Source organism: Myxozyma melibiosi, assembly GCF_037950935.1.
Source record: "Myxozyma melibiosi strain Phaff 52-87 chromosome Unknown BZA70scaffold_7, whole genome shotgun sequence".
In the NCBI taxonomy this organism is placed as follows: Eukaryota; Fungi; Ascomycota; class Lipomycetes; order Lipomycetales; family Lipomycetaceae; genus Myxozyma; species Myxozyma melibiosi.
The window spans coordinates 751,033-769,781 of NW_027042921.1; the positions used below are offsets into that span (position 1 = coordinate 751,033).

General features: G+C 49.2%; 9 protein-coding genes across 9 annotated transcripts; 4 read left to right on the forward strand and 5 right to left on the reverse strand.

Annotated features, from left to right (window-relative positions):
* Nucleotides 1–1,583: 1,583 nt before the first annotated feature.
* BZA70DRAFT_290211 (uncharacterized protein) lies at nt 1,584–3,161 on the forward strand (the record flags this gene model as incomplete). Its single annotated transcript, XM_064914193.1, has 1 exon — nt 1,584–3,161. The coding sequence occupies one exon, from the start codon at nt 1,584–1,586 to the stop codon at nt 3,159–3,161; it is 1,578 nt and encodes a 525-aa protein (XP_064767930.1).
* Nucleotides 3,162–3,529: 368 nt separating this feature from the next.
* BZA70DRAFT_280274 (Nnf1-domain-containing protein) lies at nt 3,530–4,667 on the reverse strand. Its single transcript, XM_064912922.1, has 4 exons — nt 4,329–4,667; nt 3,979–4,260; nt 3,801–3,905; nt 3,530–3,684 (listed from the first exon to the last, which is right to left on the reverse strand). Exons 1-4 carry the CDS (start codon nt 4,617–4,619, stop codon nt 3,601–3,603), a joined length of 762 nt encoding a protein of 253 aa, XP_064767931.1. The 5' UTR covers nt 4,620–4,667; the 3' UTR covers nt 3,530–3,600.
* A 64-nt stretch (nt 4,668–4,731) lies between these two features.
* BZA70DRAFT_311378 (DHHC palmitoyltransferase-domain-containing protein) lies at nt 4,732–6,226 on the reverse strand. Its single transcript, XM_064914952.1, has one exon. The coding sequence runs from the start codon at nt 6,104–6,106 to the stop codon at nt 4,868–4,870; it is 1,239 nt and encodes a 412-aa protein (XP_064767932.1). The 5' UTR covers nt 6,107–6,226; the 3' UTR covers nt 4,732–4,867.
* A 51-nt stretch (nt 6,227–6,277) lies between these two features.
* BZA70DRAFT_280276 (uncharacterized protein) lies at nt 6,278–8,095 on the forward strand. The gene has a single exon (XM_064912923.1). It carries the CDS (start codon nt 6,386–6,388, stop codon nt 8,003–8,005), a length of 1,620 nt encoding a protein of 539 aa, XP_064767933.1. The 5' UTR covers nt 6,278–6,385; the 3' UTR covers nt 8,006–8,095.
* On the reverse strand, nt 8,096–9,119 carry BZA70DRAFT_280279 (DNA-directed RNA polymerases II 24 kDa polypeptide). The gene is made up of 3 exons (XM_064912924.1): nt 8,876–9,119; nt 8,702–8,784; nt 8,096–8,639 (listed from the first exon to the last, which is right to left on the reverse strand). Exons 1-3 carry the CDS (start codon nt 8,948–8,950, stop codon nt 8,153–8,155), a joined length of 645 nt encoding a protein of 214 aa, XP_064767934.1. The 5' UTR covers nt 8,951–9,119; the 3' UTR covers nt 8,096–8,152.
* Nucleotides 9,120–9,211: 92 nt separating this feature from the next.
* On the forward strand, nt 9,212–11,515 carry BZA70DRAFT_280281 (uncharacterized protein). The gene is made up of 4 exons (XM_064912925.1): nt 9,212–9,421; nt 9,633–9,806; nt 9,870–9,940; nt 10,001–11,515. The coding sequence occupies exons 1-4, from the start codon at nt 9,296–9,298 to the stop codon at nt 11,082–11,084; spliced, it is 1,455 nt and encodes a 484-aa protein (XP_064767935.1). The 5' UTR covers nt 9,212–9,295; the 3' UTR covers nt 11,085–11,515.
* A 61-nt stretch (nt 11,516–11,576) lies between these two features.
* BZA70DRAFT_280283 (CDC45 family) lies at nt 11,577–14,161 on the forward strand. The gene is made up of 2 exons (XM_064912926.1): nt 11,577–13,330; nt 13,390–14,161. Exons 1-2 carry the CDS (start codon nt 11,676–11,678, stop codon nt 13,892–13,894), a joined length of 2,160 nt encoding a protein of 719 aa, XP_064767936.1. The 5' UTR covers nt 11,577–11,675; the 3' UTR covers nt 13,895–14,161.
* BZA70DRAFT_280284 (uncharacterized protein) lies at nt 14,162–15,607 on the reverse strand. The gene is made up of 3 exons (XM_064912927.1): nt 15,298–15,607; nt 14,473–15,222; nt 14,162–14,405 (listed from the first exon to the last, which is right to left on the reverse strand). Exons 1-3 carry the CDS (start codon nt 15,427–15,429, stop codon nt 14,205–14,207), a joined length of 1,083 nt encoding a protein of 360 aa, XP_064767937.1. The 5' UTR covers nt 15,430–15,607; the 3' UTR covers nt 14,162–14,204.
* Nucleotides 15,608–17,442, reverse strand: BZA70DRAFT_280286 (mitochondrial malate dehydrogenase, catalyzes interconversion of malate and oxaloacetate). The gene is made up of 3 exons (XM_064912928.1): nt 16,831–17,442; nt 16,717–16,747; nt 15,608–16,652 (listed from the first exon to the last, which is right to left on the reverse strand). Exons 1-3 carry the CDS (start codon nt 17,032–17,034, stop codon nt 15,730–15,732), a joined length of 1,158 nt encoding a protein of 385 aa, XP_064767938.1. The 5' UTR covers nt 17,035–17,442; the 3' UTR covers nt 15,608–15,729.
* Between the last annotated feature and the right edge of the window lie 1,307 nt (nt 17,443–18,749).

Here is an 18,749-nt window from a genome sequence, read left to right on the forward strand (position 1 = left end):
CCCTCATCTTCCAGCCCGCACTGTCTCTTCGATTGCAGTCAACTAACCCACCCGTTTTCCGTTTCTGTCTTTTAATTGGATTCTCGAAACAAAGCGGCGATCTTCCAAACTGTGAAGTGCACTGTTTTGCCACTATGACTCCTGGCATCGGTGCAGCACCAGTCAGTCCCGCACGAGCCGTTGAGCGCGCAGCGGGCAGTGCGGAAGCTCAAATTCGTACGCGTTCTTCCCTATTCCCCCTCTCAGAGTATCCTTGGGATCCTTATGCGCTGTAAGTAATTATCTAGTGGTCTGCCTGCATCTTGCATATATGACATTAGACAGAGAAAAAAACATATAAGAAAAGTGTGGAACACTAGCCTCAGCCTTTGTGACCCAGTCCTGCAAGCCAGCCACTCCGCCCAGCCAAATTTCAACAATTGCGTTTTGCTATCATTCGCCACGGTTGACTGACTTTGATCTCAAATCAGCCGTGATCGCCTTTGATGAGATAGATCTGCTGGTCTTTTCATCCCTCTTCAACGGTCGGGCCGGGAACGGCATCGACCAGATAGGAGAAGTAATTGATAATTTACTGAGATTACCGGCTTTGACCGCTTCCGGGGCAAAAGGCAATGGGCAAAACGTTTCAGAACGGTGTAAACGAATGAGTGACTAATAAGACAAGGAAGCAAACTCGAAGCGCCGGTCCTCGCGCATGTTCCTATGACGCGGTCCCTCCAAAGCCTGCCACCCTTCTCGCCTCTCGCCATCTCGAAATAGATGAGAGGGTTCTGCAAACTCGATACAGCTGTTTTGCCCTGATTGTTATTAGCCAGGAGCCAGGTTCTGGATGGTGAAAAGTGAGAAGTGATAGCCGAACTCTGAGAGATGACAGGCCGCTTGTTCGAATTAGCCGAACTTTGATCCTCCCTTGTTCAGGGTATGGTAGCGCCCAATCAATATGCTGATTCTACTTGGCTGATCATCCCCATAACAAACGTATAATCCCCATAAACGTACTACCCCCCACTACCAGAGTCTCCGTTGGCAGGGAATCGTTATCTATCATCGAGGCCGAAACCTAAGCTCAAGCAGAGCAAAATACACAAAAAAAGCCCAACCGGAGTCTTCCTGCAGCATACGCCAATGTACACAATGTACAGCATAACTCCAGATTCGGCTATCTTCCGCAATGATTCTTTCTGACCGCTATCTTTCGAGTCCCCTCTAATCAAAGGGTGCAATTTTGAAATGGCTCGGACTTTTCTCTCCGAGATTAAACCTGTCCTGTGTTTCGGTCGTGCTTGCGTTTTTTCACCTCTCACCTGTCAAGGTTTCCGGTCTCCGTACACGAGCGTCTGAGCAGCGGACGAAGAGCAACGCCCAAAATCTTACATTAAACTTGGTGGTCGTTGAGGATTCACTAGCGTCGTTACTTGAAACCATGTTTTGACTTCCTGCCCGCCTGGCAGTCTTCAAGTCTTGCATGTTTCTATCCTCATCTTGCCCAAGGCGAGTATATATATAGTTGGCCCGTACTTCCGGGCTCTTGACGCTCCTTTCTGCTCGATTTGAACATCTACACATCTATGATGACGGCCATGTTTAGGAGACATCGCTTCAGTGTCGTAAGGACGTTTGTCTTCATAGTCTGCATCGTCTTCATTGTGTCCTCCCTCCTGCAGTCCACCGGTCCCGATGGAATCATCCGGCAGACTTCCCTCACTGGCCGGTTCTATCCGTCAGCGGTGAACTTTCCTGCCTTGCGATCGAAGGCGTTCTTACTGCAAGAGCAATCGAGCGAGCAGGGTCAGCAGCAGACTCTATCATCGGCCGAGTACGACCACAAACAGTTCCTTCGTGCCCTTCTCGCTACCTGCACCAACACCCACCGCTCTCCAGCGGCTGCCAAAGTCCTCGCGAACGTCGCAGGCCTCAACGGCGTCGCATCGCGAGCGATCTTCCGCACCACGCACAACAATGCGCTTGATCATCAGACTCCTCCGCGATTCAACCCCAACATCCTACCATATCCGCGAGGAGCCGTCCATCCTTATCTGGGTTTCGCTCAGCAAGCTCCCACGTCAATCGGGCAGAACGAGCTGCCAATGGGCCGGCACTCCATCTTTTACTGCGATATGGACTGGGTTATGTCGGATCTCGCGGACCACAGACGCGAGCTTGTGTGTCAAGATGCCGCCATGAAACTTGACATCCCGCCACCTGTTGCCACGACTGCCGGCGCATGCACACAAAGGCCCGAGCTGGAAAACACCCGAGGCTTTGTTGAGCCCCGAGTGATCCGTTCCCCTTCGGGCGAGCCTCTCTTGATCGTGGGATCAAGTTCTGTCGACAACTGTATCTCTCAGTATATTGTCGATCTGCGGACACTGATCCCGGATCTTGCCTCCAAGATGAAAATCAACGAGCTTTCCACTCCGATCCGGTTCCGTGCGCTGACGATGCTTCCCCGACCTACCAACTTCAGCGAGTCTGAGCACGACTACACGCTCTTGTTTGACTCTGTCAATCATATCTTTGTCGAACAGAGTCTTGAGCCCCGATCCATCACCGCGCTCAGCACGCTTGACACCGATGCTGACCAGGAGAAGGTCTTTGCGATTGACAATCCTGAGTCTTCTTTCAAATGCTTTGCTTCCCTCCTCAAAAGATCGTCTGATCCGGCAAACCGTCGCACGTTCGTTCAGCAGGCGACCAACACCCTTCGCGTCACGCTTTGCGAGTGGCCTTGCGAGCCCACTATCGAAAACACAGTTCTGATTTCTATCATGCACGTCAAGTACCAGAACTTCGACAGCGTTCACTACCAGCGCCATCTTGTCGCGATGTCGCCCACCGCACCTTTCGAGATTCTTGCACGGAGCTCGCCTTTGCACTACGCCGGCATTGACGAGCGGGACATGGTCTACACCTCTCAAATTGCCTGGGACCATATGCATTTCAGAAGTCACTCTACGGCGTCGACCGTGGTTGCCCCGTCTCGCGGCGATTATGCGACTGCAAAGAGAAGTGTTCAGCAAACGAACAGTCTTGTCAGTGACCACCATCATGGCTGGCTGGATGATACAATCATGATCTCCATCTCAATCAACAACCAAGAGACCGCAGTGTTGCACAGCAGTATCGCTGATCTTCTTGGATGTCTACAGCTGTGCTAGACTCTATTCTTCTCCTCTTATCATCGCTGGCTCGCGTGACATTTTGTATCATAAGCTACTACGGTACATATTACTTTCTACTGAGCAAGTCATCTTCTCATTTATTTTTCCGCCTGACGATCCAACGATGTACCTTCTCATAACGTCTATTCCATTGCATGACCAGGCCGAGCATTATTATATATGCCTTGTTTTGTCTCTACTAATTATATTTGGTGCTATTCCAGGCGTTTGTTTGTTTTTCTGGCACTTTTTTCTCCTTTTCGTCTAATATTATTTTTTTGTTTGGAAGGGTTCAGGAATGGTTTACTTTGTATAACGACATGAACGTGAACTAAATTATCCCTAGAGTAATACATAAAAAGAAATATCATTATTAAGCGCATTATCGTACAAATCCGGACAAAAAAACAGGTGGTGATAGCGAACGTTGTTCACTTCATCGTTCCACAAGACTGTTGATTTCGTCAATGCTATTAAACAGCTCGGCCTGATCAGGCAATCCGTCTGTCTCGCTAGCGGCCTATACAAAAAGATTGAACAAAGTTCGTTAACGGTGGACGGAAAAGGATCGTAACGGTCAGCGACTGCTATTGCTGTTGCTGTTGCTAGCGTTGATGCTGGGGAGATGTAACATACCTTCTGTAAGTCATCGAGTGACTTTGTAATTCGGCCAAACAAATCATCAATCTCCTTTTCTTGGCTCTCAATCTTTTGTAAAATCTTTCTGTTTGCAGACTGGACCTATAACACAGTATAGACCGTTAGAGAACTTTTCGACAATAAAGAAGTTAGGATAAGATCATTGTCGTGATACCTCTTGTATACGTCCTTCTAAAGCCTCTGCTTCCTTCAGATTAACAGGAATCAAATGAGACTTCACAATGTCTTCTGGTGTTAAACTCTCAATATAAACCTGTTTCTCACAGCCGGCCATTTCAACATCTTCGCTGACCCCGTTGGCGGCAGCAGCATCGTCTTGAGCAGACGAAGCCTGCTCTGCTCGCTGTTTGCGATCCCGCGCTTCTGTTATTAACTGTTCCAACTCGGCCAGTTTGGTGGCAACATCTCGCTCTTCTAAAATCGCGTAAAACTCCCGCTAGATGTGTGTACATATCACGTTAGCAGACTTTCACATTTGAGAAGAGAGGAAAGAGCCTTGCGTACCGTCGAGCTCGAATCCCAAAATTTCATGGCTTGGTTTAGCGCTTCCCGTAAACCAGCTTGACCGTGTTCAGCAACATAAGGATAACACTGTGCGAGCTTCTCAAACGTAAGAGCTTTCGTGCTAGCTTGCAGTGATCTCTGGAAAATCTCAATCAACCGCTGGTGTCTCAGCGACGAAGGAGTGCTATTCTCGTCTGCACGATCCGCTACAGCACCTGTACCGGCTGCGTTCGAAGCTCCTAATGATAAGCTATTCGTAGCTGGTTCTCGAGCTTCTGGACCTTTCGACATTGTAGTGCTCGGTCTAAGGCATAATCCGAAGGATGTATTGTTTACATCCGTAGCATTTGGGAGCTGTTTGTTGTGCGGCGGGAAAGACGCGTAGGATTCAAACTCTATTTTTGTCCTTAGTTACTAATATTTAGTGTACGCTTATATAATATATATATGTAGTCTATTCAGTGATGCTCTCAATAATTGATCTTTGCGGATCCAATCGCCGTAAACACAAGTCGAGAGTCTCTACTAGACCTGGCCAATTAGCTAGAAACAAGCTTCCGCTTGACGATGCCTAGAGGAACATCCTCGCTATCGAATGTATTCCCCTGTGGCTCATTGTCGTCTGTGGCTTCTTCCATTGAATACACCTCGGCTTCAGCATCCACACCAAAGTCCTCAAGCCGATCGCCATCCCATGACTGCCACTTGTCTTTTCTCCAATACTCTTCAGCAGATGCACCCTCATCTGGCTCAGAGTCTGAACCACCATCGTACCCATCCGACCGTCGAATACGATCTCCATACGTCTGCTCATCCTGTACACGCTCGTTGAAAAATGGTTGGCCAGCAGCCTGACCACTGTGTGTTTGCCGTCTCCTTTGTTCTGTAAAGCTTGGAGGTAGCGGTCGCTCGTTATGTCGATAAATAGGAGTCTCATCGGGATCTGCTGGTGGCCAGGGTTTGTCCAGATCAGCTTCTTCAATCATCTCAAAGTGCATTCCATCTCCGTCCGGCTCCGAGAAAGGATTAAACCAGCTCAGAAATGGTCCCAATCCTGCGCGCAAATTGTCAATCGGACTTCCGAGATCGTATGGGAAGTCACCTGTATTCTGTGGTAACCTTCCGCGGCGGATCTGGCCCTCAACGCGTTCCTTCTCCCAGGATTCTATCAGGGTTGTATTTAAGCACAAATTCCAGAGTGTCCGGATGAGCAAGATTGCAAGACTGAACCATACAAGTAGTGTAACTGGAGTCATAATCAATGTCGCTGTAAGCTCGGTCTTTGTGATCATCGAGTCCAGCATTGGCCGGTGCCTTGACTCCCACAGATCCATGATCCGTCCACATAGCGTGAAGAAGAACGTCGTCAATCCCCAAACTGCACTCGTCAAAAACCGAACAAAGTAGAGAAGATTTCGGTGCCCAACGCAGTTGTTCGTCCAGGGGCAGTGATGATCCATTTTCAGCACGCAAGTTTTGCAAATCTTGCAATGATGTGTACGCGGTGGTTTGATCGCATTGCACTTTTTGCAAAATGTGCACAGTTTCGCAAGCGCTTCATCTGGGCGGAAATCTGGTCGTGGAGGTGATCCTGCAGGACGGAGAACTGCAAGCGCGTATGTGAACCAGATCAGAAATATGCGGATTCGATGCCATCGCAGCTCTGATTCACTAAGGCGATGCCGAAGAATAAGCCAATCTCCGCCATGTCCCAGGCCTGCGATTAGCAGTGATGGCACCAGGATTCCCAAAAACCGCCATTTCAGTTGCTTGACCATATTTTTCCTGCTTTTCCTTTCTAGTGACGATCTCTTCCGATGATTAGGCCGATCGCATAACGAAGAAGAGGCTCCCGACGACGAATACTGATGGGCTGTCAGGTGTGCTCGAGAGCTTTTCCTGGATGTTCAAGATTTGAGCCGCGCCACAAATTGACTTTCCAATTTTTACAATTTTCGACTATTTTTTATATTTCTCCCAGCTCCATCCCCATCCGCTATTTCTTATATGATCTCCTGGTTCTGCTGACGACAGACGTCTGCTGATCTTCAAATATCATGCAGTTGCTCTTTCGGAGCGCTTTTTGTCTATCGCGTCGTCTCTGCCTAGAGCGGAGTACTCGCGCGTTCGCCACTTCATCGTCTCTGTTCAACAGCAGCGACAACAGCAGCGACAGCAACAGCAATGGCAACAGTTCAGACGATAACCCGACACACTCAGAGGAAGACCGCAGCAGTTTGCCTAACGATGCCCCCCGTCTTCCGTCGTTCTCTCATCTGATCGGCGACAATGATATCGATTTTACGTCTTACCCGTACGAACACACTTCAAACCAATCTACGGACGTGCCGGCTAAACTCTCAGACGTTATACAAGAATTACCAGACAATGAGCTCTTCAGTCATACTCTTCATCTCACCCATCTACCCACCTCAACAGCTGTAGCTGCCGCATCTCAATCTAAAGTGCCTGCTATTCGAAGCCGTGTCAAACGGAGGCCAATTCGACGCAGTGTGTCTCAATTTACAGACGTCATGGTTATCAAGCTGGCCTCCGGGGCAGGAGGTAATGGAAATGTGACTTTTTTTCGAGATGCTGGTCACGCTAAAGGACCGCCTGATGGAGGGGACGGTGGAGATGGAGGTAGCATCTATGTCCAGGCTGTTGAAGGCGACAGTTCGCTGCACAAGTTGCAGAAACGTATCATCGCCGAAAATGGCGAGTCAGGACGTCCGTCGCAGATGGACGGCCGAAACGGAAAAGATATCATTATTCGAGTCCCCGTGGGAACCTACATCACACTGGTTCCTGGAACTCAACTGACACGAGAAAATCCACCTCCAGGCCAAGGATGGATTCATTCGACTGGGTTTAAGGAATTCAACGAAGAACGAGATTTCTTCAAAGCCTTGAGGAAAAGAAAAGTTCTCGACGACAAAATACAGACAAGAAAAGAAGAAATCCAGGACGCTTTCCCGAATGCGGGAATAGATCTCACCAAACCGGGGCATCCTGTATTGCTACTAAAGGGAGGTCGCGGCGGATTGGGGAATCGTCATTTTCACACCGCCGATATTCGAAATCCGCGGTTTGCAACCCAAGGTCGAGCTGGACTCAAGGGGATATTCAGATTTGAGCTTAAGCTGCTTGCCGACCTTGGTCTCGTTGGTCTACCGAACGCAGGAAAGAGTACACTTTTGCGGGCGATATCAAGAGCGAGACCAAGAATTGGTCACTGGGAGTTTACGACGCTGTCGCCATCCGTTGGAACTATCTCGCTCGATATAGCAACAGCGGATGATTCGTTTTCAGTGGCCGATATTCCGGGAATTATCGCGGGTGCAAATTTAAACCGCGGTATGGGGGTCGATTTCTTACGACACATCGAGAGAACAAAGGGATTGGTCTTTGTTGTTGGCTTGGATGGCGAAAATCCTGCCGATGACCTACGAGTCCTGATTAATGAACTGGGCCCAGAAAGGTTGAACGGCAAGAAAAAACTGGTTGTGGCCACCAAAGCAGATCTGCCGCGGACTCAGCAAAAATACATACAGCTTGTGAAGTACGCGGAAAGCCTGGGTTGGAAGGCTTTGCCGGTATCTGCTATCAGGAAGGCCGCAGATATAGAAATCATGATCAGACAGATGGCTGCTCTTGCTGGCGTACTCAATCAATGATGAATCACAGTCAAAAGAAGTAGGTATGTATTCCTACTTCAAAGGTGTAAATAGCAATAGAATGTTCATGTAAATACTACAGCTTTGAGACGTTGTTCAACTCTTTGTGCATTTTAAACCTGATTAACGAAACCCTTCGTACTAATTTTACAAACATATCCTATAACTCGCATAACGTCCACTAGTCTCACTGCGCCGAATAATCTTAACAACCATTCCTCTTTTAAGACCCAAATAGCGAGCCACGGGATCTTCTCTCTGGATTCTTGGAAGTTGACTCTCCTTCAATCTATACTTCTCTAGCAATAACTTCTTTTCCTCAGTCGACATACGGATGTGCTTTGGTACCAGTTCGTGGTGTGTGATGTTGACAAGTAGATCGCACTCCTGGAAGGTTTCGATAGTTGCGGGAGCCACTGTTGGCAGCAGCTTGTTCGCTGAAGGGGTGATCGAAGTTTGATAGATGAAGATGCCGCTGGAGAAAGATTTGTCCATGATGTGAAGGCAGAACGTTCGCATGGTTTTGATACCGACGGCAGCTTCGTCGCAGAACTCGACCCACAAACTTCCAAGATCGGGAAATTTTGCCTGCGCTTCGGCGGTCGGGGTCGCCTGGAAGCCCATTAAAGGACGTCTGGAGAGAGTGTGAATACGTCGGCGTTCGATCTAAGATGCAATAGAGACTTGATAACTTACTGCGGCACACCCATGGAATCGCACATTCTCGAACGGAACTCGTCCAGCGTCATGTTGATATCCTCATCACTAATGTCATAGCCCTGTCACATAGTCAAAAAGATAGGTTAGTAGCCAGATCTAGACAAAGAAGCGCCATAACAAACGGAATAGAAAAAGAAATTGCATTCATACCCGATCTCTGACCATTTCCTTGACTGTGCGAAAAGTCCGCCACAGTCTTGAAGCCTGTCTCTCAGACTCATCCATGATTGCAGCACAGGTCGAGTTCCGAGAAGAGACGTGAGAAAGGACGACGAAGGAAAGCAGAGAAAAAAAAAGCGAAATAAAAGATTATTGCTCGAGAGAGCAAACAGTTTGGGAGTAAGCCGTGAAACCTTAACTGGGCGGCGGTTCGGTGCTCAGATGTACGCTGACGCCGCGACTGAGAAATACGCAGGCACCGCGGCCCCGAGGCGCCGCTTCAGCGAACAAGAAAAATCTCAAGTGCGCTCGTTGTGTAAACGTTCCACTCTCTTCCCACCCATCAAAAAGTCATCGCGTATCCCCCCTACCACCCTCGCCACTACCTACCCGCCATTACCATTCAGATCAATGGCCGCTGTTGAGGATCCCAAGAAGACCGACTCCAGAGTGAGGCCCACGAAGCCTGACCAGACCGCGTTCGAGTCTGGATTGGACGCTCTCGAGAAGGAGCTCAAGGCCAAGAACGAGAAGCAGGTCAGTTCCTCGCCTTCCAACTACATTCATTGCCTTTTGTTTATGCAGTTGCGTGCTGTCCGTTTGCCATTGAGCTGTATTTTGCTACGATAGGTTGATTTGCTGTCATCTACTATCGACCCGGTCTAACTTCCGCGGGCACGGCATCTTCCTGAACAAAGCGCACACGACCTTCTATCTCGCAGCACTAATCTGATTACTATTCTTGCAGGAGTACTACCAACACCAGCTGAAGGCCTTGTCAACTGACTCTCCTCAGAACGAGAAGCAGCAGGAGCTCCGCGCATCCCTCAATGCGATCAAGCAGCGTCAGGCTGAGATCCGCGCCGCCAACGGAAAGGTCTTTGACGAAATCAAGGCTCTTGACGAAGACATCAGACGGAAGGTATCAATTAATGAACGTTTATACTATTGAACCATTACCAATGTTACTAACTTCGACTCAAAGATCAAAGATGTCCAGGCTGCCAAGTCAAAGCTTAACTTCAAGTCTGCTGATGACCTCGATGCTTACATCAAGTAAGCGGCCCCATTTTCAGTTAAGACTATTTGGATACCAATTCTAATACTTTATATCAGGAAACTTGAGAGCCAGGTTGACTCCGGAACCCTGAAGCTTGTCGAAGAAAAGCGTCTGCTCAGCGACATTACATCTTTGAAGAAGGCCCGCAAAACCTTCTCTAGCATTCGTGAGATCGAGCAGTCGATCGCCGAGAGCAAGGAAAAGGTCGCCGCTCTTCGCTCATCGATCGAGGACACCGAGTCCAAGGAACTTTCTGCCAAGCACTCCGCCATCACCACCGAGCTCAACGCTATCCGCGCAGAGACCGACAAGGTTTACAAGAACCGCTCCAGCTTGGTCGAGAAGCTCAACGAAGCCCGCAAGGCCAGAGAAGAGGCTTACAACAACTTGAGAAAGTTCAAGAACGAGTTCTACCAGCAGAAGAGGGAGTTCGGTAAGTACGAGCAGGAGGAGAGACAGCGTCGTTGGGAGCGCCAGAAGGCTGAGCGTGAGGCTGTCGAGCGTGAGCGTCGGAAGAAGCGCGCTGCTCAGAAGCTCGAGTCCGCCAGCGAGCCCGCCTTCGAGAACGACATCAAGCAGGCCGAGTCTTTGCTCCAGTACTTTGATCCTACTTTCAAGCCTTCTTCGGGCGATCTGACCGGCGCCGGTGCTGCTGATCTTGCTGCACAGGCCAAGCGCTCTGTTGAGGCCGCCCCTCCTCCCGGAACTCAAGTTCTGTCTCGCAAGCCTGTCGAGGAAGAGGTCTACTTTGTTGCCAAGAAGGGCAAGAAGAAATCTGGCAACGCTGCTCAGGCTGACAAGGAGAAGTTCACTCTTAACCTCGAGATTGTCAGCTCGCTGAGCAAGCTTTCCATCGGCGTGCCCATGAACAAGGAGGAAGTTCCCGCGACTGTTGAGAGCTTGAGAGAGAAGATCACGTGGTTCTACGACAACCAGGAGAGAGTCACTGCTGAGAACATCAAGAAGGCTGAGGCCGAAATCGAGCGCCTGGAGAAGGAGGCTGAGTCCGAAGGTGCTAAGAAGTCCGAGAAGCGATCCAACAAGCAGAACGGAAAGGCCGAGAACGGAGAGGCCGAAGCCTCTCCCGAGGTCACTGAGACTGCTGCTGCTGCTGAGGAGAGCACTCCTGCTGCGGAGTAAAAAAGCAGGAAATCTGAGAGTTTCTTATGACGATGCCGTCTGAAGTTATCAGATGGGTGTATCTTTGAAGCTTGGATATGTATAAAAAAGAAATCTCGCCTTCTAGTTATTTTGTTTTGGTATATTGTTCTCAATCTTTGTTTTTTCCAAAAATGTTATAGATGTTTCATCCGACATACACAAAAGTGGAGAATGTTATTGATGCAGGCCGATGAGTTATGGTGGTATGCTTTGCTCGGCAAGCACCTTTATGTATTACTGCTGTGAAATTATTTAGTCATTTTGAGATGCCCTCTTTTCTTTGTAATTATGTTCTTTGGCATATACCGTGATTTAGTTCTTTACTCTTCATGAAGACAATGCTTCAAAGGCTATCGCCCTTTGCTTATAATTAGTGAACCACAATTGAAAAAACAGAAGTGAACGTTTCATAAGTGCTTAGTAATATGTGCGGCTTAACATTGCTGAAGAACGTGAGCGTGTCGCGCACGCGTCCAAGATTCTTCCACTTTGGATTTTCGACCACAGCCCAACCTCACGCAAAACAACACTCAGGACGCCTGAAGATCCCCGCCACCGTGCGGTTCCACGATGTATGTCTCGCCAGCCTCGTATGCTGAAGCCTTTGAGGCTCTCAGAGCTGCAGCACTCTCACACACCTCCTGTCGCGTTGTGCTCTTCGTTGCCTGTCTCGACGTCGACGCGCTCTGCGGTGCTCGAATTCTCTCCGGAATCTTCAAGCGCGACCTCATCCCACACCGCACCTGTCCCGTCGCCGGCTACTCTGAACTGAAGAAGAGGTACGCGGAACTCGAAGATAGCGTTACCTCAGTCATCCTTATTGGTTGTGGCGCTCTCGTCGATCTGAACGACTACCTCCTTGATGCAGATTTGGAAGCTGCCGGTGACGACGATGACGCGGCAGAGATCTCTAATCGGCGGATACGGCGCAAGCTTTACATCTTTGATAGCCATCGACCATGGAATTTGCAAAACATGTTTGGCTCCGAGGAGGTCGTATGCTTCGACGACGGTGACGTGGACGATGGCTTGTTGAACAAAGAACGCGACGCCTTTGAAGCTCTGCTGCGAATCGAAGACGACGACGAGGCGGATGAAGCGGATGAGGACAAAGAAGAGGATGATAGTGATGGTGAAGATGATCCAAATGACGAGCAACACGACGATAGTGACGAAGAAGAGAATGATAGCGACCTCGAAAGCAATGCAGACTCTCTACCCAGCAAAATTCACAACGTGGACCTCGATGTACGGCACAAGAGGAAGATCTTCAGCAAATCGGAAAGTGATGACGACGGCGATGACTCTGCCAGCGAAGACAGAGATTCAGGAGTAGACCGAGAATATATCTCGTCATCGAACGACCTCTCCGATTCTCCTGTTTCTCACCGAACAACCCCTAGCAAACGAAAATCCCCCTCGTCTAGGTCACCGTCACCAGCTCCACAGCGCCAGAAGTCATTCTCGGAAGCTCGCAGGACATACGAAGAAGTCATAGGAGATTATTATGGTCGCGGAACCTCGAACTCGACCCCTGTTGCTTCGCAAATATACACGCTACTTTCGTTTCTTGGTCTGGCATCGAATCCTGATCTATGGCTATCCGTCGTCGGGACCACAGCTGTCGAATACGCGTCACCACAGCTTTACAGGCGATTTTTCCCATTACTACGCGACGAAGTGCTACGTTTGAATTCTCAAGTCAATATATCCAGGCTTTCAGCTGACGATTCAGCACTTGTTGTCCAGCCAGATTATAGACTTTTCCTACTCAGGCATTGGTCTCTATACGAATCTGTCGTTCATTCTCCTTACGTCGCTTCACGCCTTCATCTATGGAATGATGCAGGCCGCAAGAAACTTCATAAGATGCTGGCGAAAATGGGCATATCTCTTCAAGTGGCAAAGGAGAAGTGGACACACACCGACGTGGCACTGAAGCGAGCACTAAAGGATAAGCTCTCTTCCGTGGCTGATGTAAACGGTATCGGTAACGTTGTTCGGACGGGAGTGGTACGAAAGTTCGGCTTCAGAGGGATGGTAAGCGCTGGTGATGCTGTCGAAGGAGTCGCTGCCCTGATGGAATGCGGCAAAGGCGCTACCATCAACGACAAAGAGAGCGTTTACCAAAGCTCATCAGCGGAAGAAAACATTGAGGAGGTAGATGGTGAGTTCAAAGAGGTCTGGATCGGTAACTTCTGGACAGCCTGGGACGCGTTGGACAAGTGAGTAGTCCCTGTCGAATCCGATGATTGTCTTTAGCTCGGGGATTAACATTATTTAGCATCGAACTACTCCTTCACGGACTGCAAAGAGCACAAATATTGCAACAGGCAGTGGTTAGAACAGCTACAGCTCTTTTAGAGAAAGACCAAGTCCACGATCTTCGATCATTCCGCTTAATTATTCTCAAAGACGGCCCTGATCTCGAGCTTTTCAACAACCCACTTACACTGGTCCGGTTGGCGTATTGGGTGAACGAATGCAAGTCAGAGCAAACCGACCGACATAGTCCAATGGTGATGGCGGTTCTTGATCAGAAGCGTGATACGTACACTGTTGTTGGTCTGCCTGCGAGGGTAGCCGAGAAGACCAACAACGAAGATGAAGGAGATTTACCGGAAGAGGAGGCAGCATCTTCCAACTCGTTTGGTATCGCGTTCCAAGAGATGGCAAACCTTACTCATGCCAGAGTGAAGATTGATAGTTTCGAAAGCTCAGTCGTGGAAGTTCGCAAGGACGATCTCACGGGTTTTTTGGAGGGTATGTCGTCTGTCGGGATCAAGTAGAAGCCGAGCATCCGACTGTCTATGTGTTTTAAATCCTTTGAGGGAGAAAGGGGATGATTTCTAATCATCATGCATATTTGTAAAGTAGATTGGGAGGTAGTCGGAAAGGTTGTGCTATTTTTCAGCGGAGTTGTTTATCGAACATCCTACGAAGACGTGCTGGCTCGTTGATGTATTTGCATGTTCCGTGTAGAGTTATGAACAAAGCGCGGTCGAGTCAATAATTGTATTTGTATTTTAGGTATTAATGGATCATTTTATGCTGTAAAAGACGCCATTTGCATTTCCGTATAATTGCAGAGGAGGAGAACTAAATATTTGCGCGCTCAGGCTGCTGAACTTCTATGACGACTTTCCCTATCCGGTCCGACGAGAGAAAAGCTTTGAATGCAGTCTCAGCATTTTCCAGTCCACGAACAGTCTTTGCAACCACGGGAACTATATGACGGTCGCCCACAAGACTAATCATGTCGTCAAATTCTCGCATCGATCCCATAGTAGAACCAGCAACCTGCAATTTCATGTTAACGATTAGCGAACAGAGTCCATAATCGAGCTAAGATTTTATCTAGACTCACCACAATGTGCTTGAGCACAGCAGCCATTCCCATTTCGAGACGCGGTTCAGTCGTCATTCCATAGCTGACAAACCTACAGCCAGCTTTCATCGCGCTCATCAATTGAACCATAGATTTTCCACCCGAACCGTCAATTACAGCGTCGACACCTGCAACACCATTACTCTGGAGCTGTGAGAAGAGCTGCTTACCCCAATCCTTGGCAGTGTACAGAACTCCGCCATCAGCTTTTAAGTGGTTGATAGCATAATCCAGTTTTTCTTGGTTCCCGGTCGTTACATATACCCTCGCACCGATTGCTTTAGCGAATTGAATAGCATAAAGAGCAACACCTCCACCAGCGCCGGTAACCACCACTGTAGATTCAGAGGTAACTTGTCCTTGTGTGAAAAGCGCGCGGTAAGCCGTAAGCCCAGCGAGAGGAAGTGCAGCCGCCTGTGGATCGGTCAAATGAGGAGGACAGTCATGTACTAAGCTGGGAGATTCCAGCAATATATAATCCGCAAACGTCCCAGTTGGATAAGACTTTGTTCCACCGAGAATGGCAAACGAAGCAGGATCCTCCGGTGCTGTGATATTCGATATCCACCCTATTGCGGGGTAGACCAGCACGCGCCGCCCGATCAGTGACTTGACCGGCACATCAGGTCCAATAGAGATAACTTGACCCACACAGTCTGATCCTAGGGTGACACCGAAAGCTACTCCTGGGTAGAGATGTTGCCGTATGAAATGGTCGCGATGGTTCAGCTATAAGTCAAGGAAAAGTCAGTCGTCAAAGCGCTTGCAAGGTATAACGCGATTCGTCCCGACACTTAAACGTACAGCTGCGGCCGCGATCTTCACCAAAACCTGGCTTCTAGTCGGCTGCGGGAAGTTGGGAGTTACATCTAACGAAAGATCATAATAAACGCTTCCAGGTTTTCCGTCTGCGCGCACAATTGTCAGAGATCTCATTGCTGCAAGAATACCAGGCGCGAAAGGCTGAAGTCGCGTTGTGGATCTTTATTGGGACTCGTGGGGCTAAATCAGAGCCGTAGTCGTACCTCGGCTATTAGCCATTGATTCTCATGCCATAACCGATGATGAGAACAGGCCGAACTCAGATCAATTGAATTTACAAGAACAGGATCATAGTTTTTATTCAAAAACTTTGCATTTAAATTGTATTGCAGTATCAAATCTTGAAAACTGGATTGATTGTTATTCTAAAGTCTTACGTGACAAATGAGAATTTCATGACATCAGTTTGAGCATTTAAGGGTTCTCCTTGACGAAGGTGATGCCCTTGGCAATGTTCTTCTTCAAGTCGACCTTGCAGGCCTCGACAAGCTTCTCCTCGTAAGGGCTGATGGATCCAAGATCATGGATAGTCTCAGCACCGCTGGGGCCGAGAGTAACCTTGGAAGCAAAGAACTCAATTCCCTCGCTCTTGAAGAGAGGAGAGTCAACGAAGGTAGGCTCAGTGACGGGGGTGCCAGAGAGCGAAGAAAGCAGCGAGTTGGTGAAACGGGCGGCAGCCTGGGCCATGGAGAGAGTAGCCGAGCCAGCACCATCCTTGGCCTTGACGACCTCATCACCACCGAACTGGATACGGTGAGTAAGAGCATCGAGGGTCTCGCCCGAGATGTCGGGGTGATTCGACTGGGAGATCAGAGGAACGATGGTGACACCGGAGTGGCCACCAACGACGGTGACGGGCTCATCCTCGGGCTTGGTTCCCTTGACCTGCGAGATGAAGCGGGAGGCTCTGAGAACATCGAGGGTGGTGACACCGAAAAGACGCTTGGGGTCGTAGACACCCTTGGACTTGAAGACCTCCGACACAATTGGGACAGTGGAGTTGACGGGGTTGGAGATGATGCAGGTGAAAGCCTTGGGAGCGTAGTCGGCAACCGCCTTGGCGAGATCACGGACGATGGAGGCGTTGGTGTTGAACAAGTCATCACGGGTCATACCGGGCTTACGGGGAATACCGGCAGGGATGACGACAACGTCAGCACCGGTAAGAGCCTTCTCGAGTCCACCGTTATCGGGAAGGTAACCAGTAACGGTCGAGTTGGCGGGGACGTGGGAGACATCGGCAGCGACACCGGGAGCACCACGGAGATCGTAGAGAGCAAGGTCAGTGACCTTGTCGTTGAGCTTCAAGAGAAGCGAGAGGGGCTGACCAATACCACCTGATAGAAAGTTAGACAAAGATACGAGCGAGCACAGGAAAATTTAATTGGCTCAATTGCTTACCAGCGGCACCGAGGACGGCGACCTTGTAGGCCTAGAGAGCAGAGAATAGGTTAGAGGTCGGTCGGGATCGGAGTAGGACTTTCAAGTCGATGGATTGTAGAGGAAGGAACATACGGTAGCCGAGGTGGAGGAGAAAGCACGACGCTGGACGGTCGAGAAAGCGGAGCGAGTGAGAAGAACCATTGTGTAGACGATCAGGTGGAGAACCAAGGAGGAAGAGGAAGGATGAGAGCGGGAGAGGGACGAAAACGAGGAAGTTGAAATAAAAGGAAGAACCCGAGCTCCGGAGAGCGCGGAGGAGGCGCGCACCAGCCACATCTGCCGCACCTTGCCGACCCCGGCAGCCAATCAGACCTCAGCAGCTGTGCCACAGCCTCCCCGTTCCCCACGGCTTCTTCTCGGCCTGCTTCTTCCACGGCATTCTATATCCGTAAAGCCTTGGTTAGAGGACAATTTGTAGTGTTTTCTGCCTCAATTGCGGCAGTATTTCCTCGTACTGCTCAGCTCTGCCTTCAGCAGTTCTGATCTGCAATTATGCGACTGTAGCGATAACGTGTGTGTGTTGTATTACCGGGCTCTGTCGACTCCATTTTGCCTTTCGATCTGTGATCATTTGGGTTTTGTGCTGCGGATCATAATCACTATTCTGGGAGCAGCAAAACCGACAATGAGCCCCACAACCACATAAACCCTCGAGTTCATAACTATTCCCAGTGTTAAATCGCTCCAAAGCTGCAATCAGTAGTCTTTAAAATGTTTGAAAAATTGATCCATTGCCTTATTCTAAACTTTAAGGATCACGGGAAACTCAAGCACTTGCTACCATCGAAAAAGAACGAGAGGTTGAATCGATTTAGACGGTGTATAGCGCTGAGCCAGTGATCAATCTGAGTTGTGGGGTAGATTGAACGAGAAGTGAGAATCTCGAAGAAGCAGAGCATAGACCTCATTCGAAATAGGAAAAAGGTAGAAGATCGAATGATCCTCGCTAGCCACGCGACTCAGAGCAGCAAGTTACAAATCCTGAATCAAATCCGTAATTTCAGTATTCGATGTAGACGCTTAGGACAGCGAGCAATTTGCGGGCGAGCATCGACGAGTTCGAGGACGGACTGCTACTGCTGTACGATTTAAGCGCTCCCCGATGAGAAACCCGAGGACGAGTGAGCTAGTAGGCACCACGAGCCTCAAGAATGACGGAGTTTTCTACAAGGAAATCACAGCCTGAGTATAGCTCATGAATGGAGAGTCCCGCGTCGCGCTTGCCAGACGAGAGCAGCAAAGAAGGTCTCGCGGGTGGGACTTGACTCTGCCGGGCGGCCACTGTCAAAGTCCCTACCAAAGATGAAGTCATAGTCGCCCACTAGCGTGCACACTAGACGAAACCAGACCATAGAATTTGCAGAACCCTGGAGTTTGGCGGCTGACTGGACGAGCAAGTAGGAAGCATGGCAATGTGCGTTCTGCAGTTAAGTAGTCTTAGCCATAATTATGATCAACTAATCACGCTGCTGTTCGCCCAAGCTACTTGTGAGAACAAGAGCTAAATCCATTGTCTTGCATGGTATCTCATTTCTTCGGCTGCTAGTACGGTTGCTATCTGCACAGCGGCCTCTCGATCCAGTTTATCGCTCGGAACGAGCCGGCATGCATACGCAGACTTTCGCCGCACATATCTCCGCCATCATTCTGCAGATCACAGTCTTACTGTCACTGCGCGCGAGAAATAGATGATGGTTAGGAGTTCAGACGGACATGAAGCTATTCGATGGAATGGCCATCACCACATGGGACACATTCAAAGTATAAATCTGGTGCGGCGTGTGAAGTACCAAGATAAACAAAACCACATTGCAATCACGATTTTTCGTTCCGATATCGGTATATTGGGACTCGATTTCTCGATAGTGCGTTGGACACTTCCAAAATATCTATGGCGACCATTGATGCGATTGAAATGCCTCCCATAAACGACTGGATGAAGGTGAAACTAGAGGCAACTGAGTGCCCCAATACTGACGCCAATGCAAGAA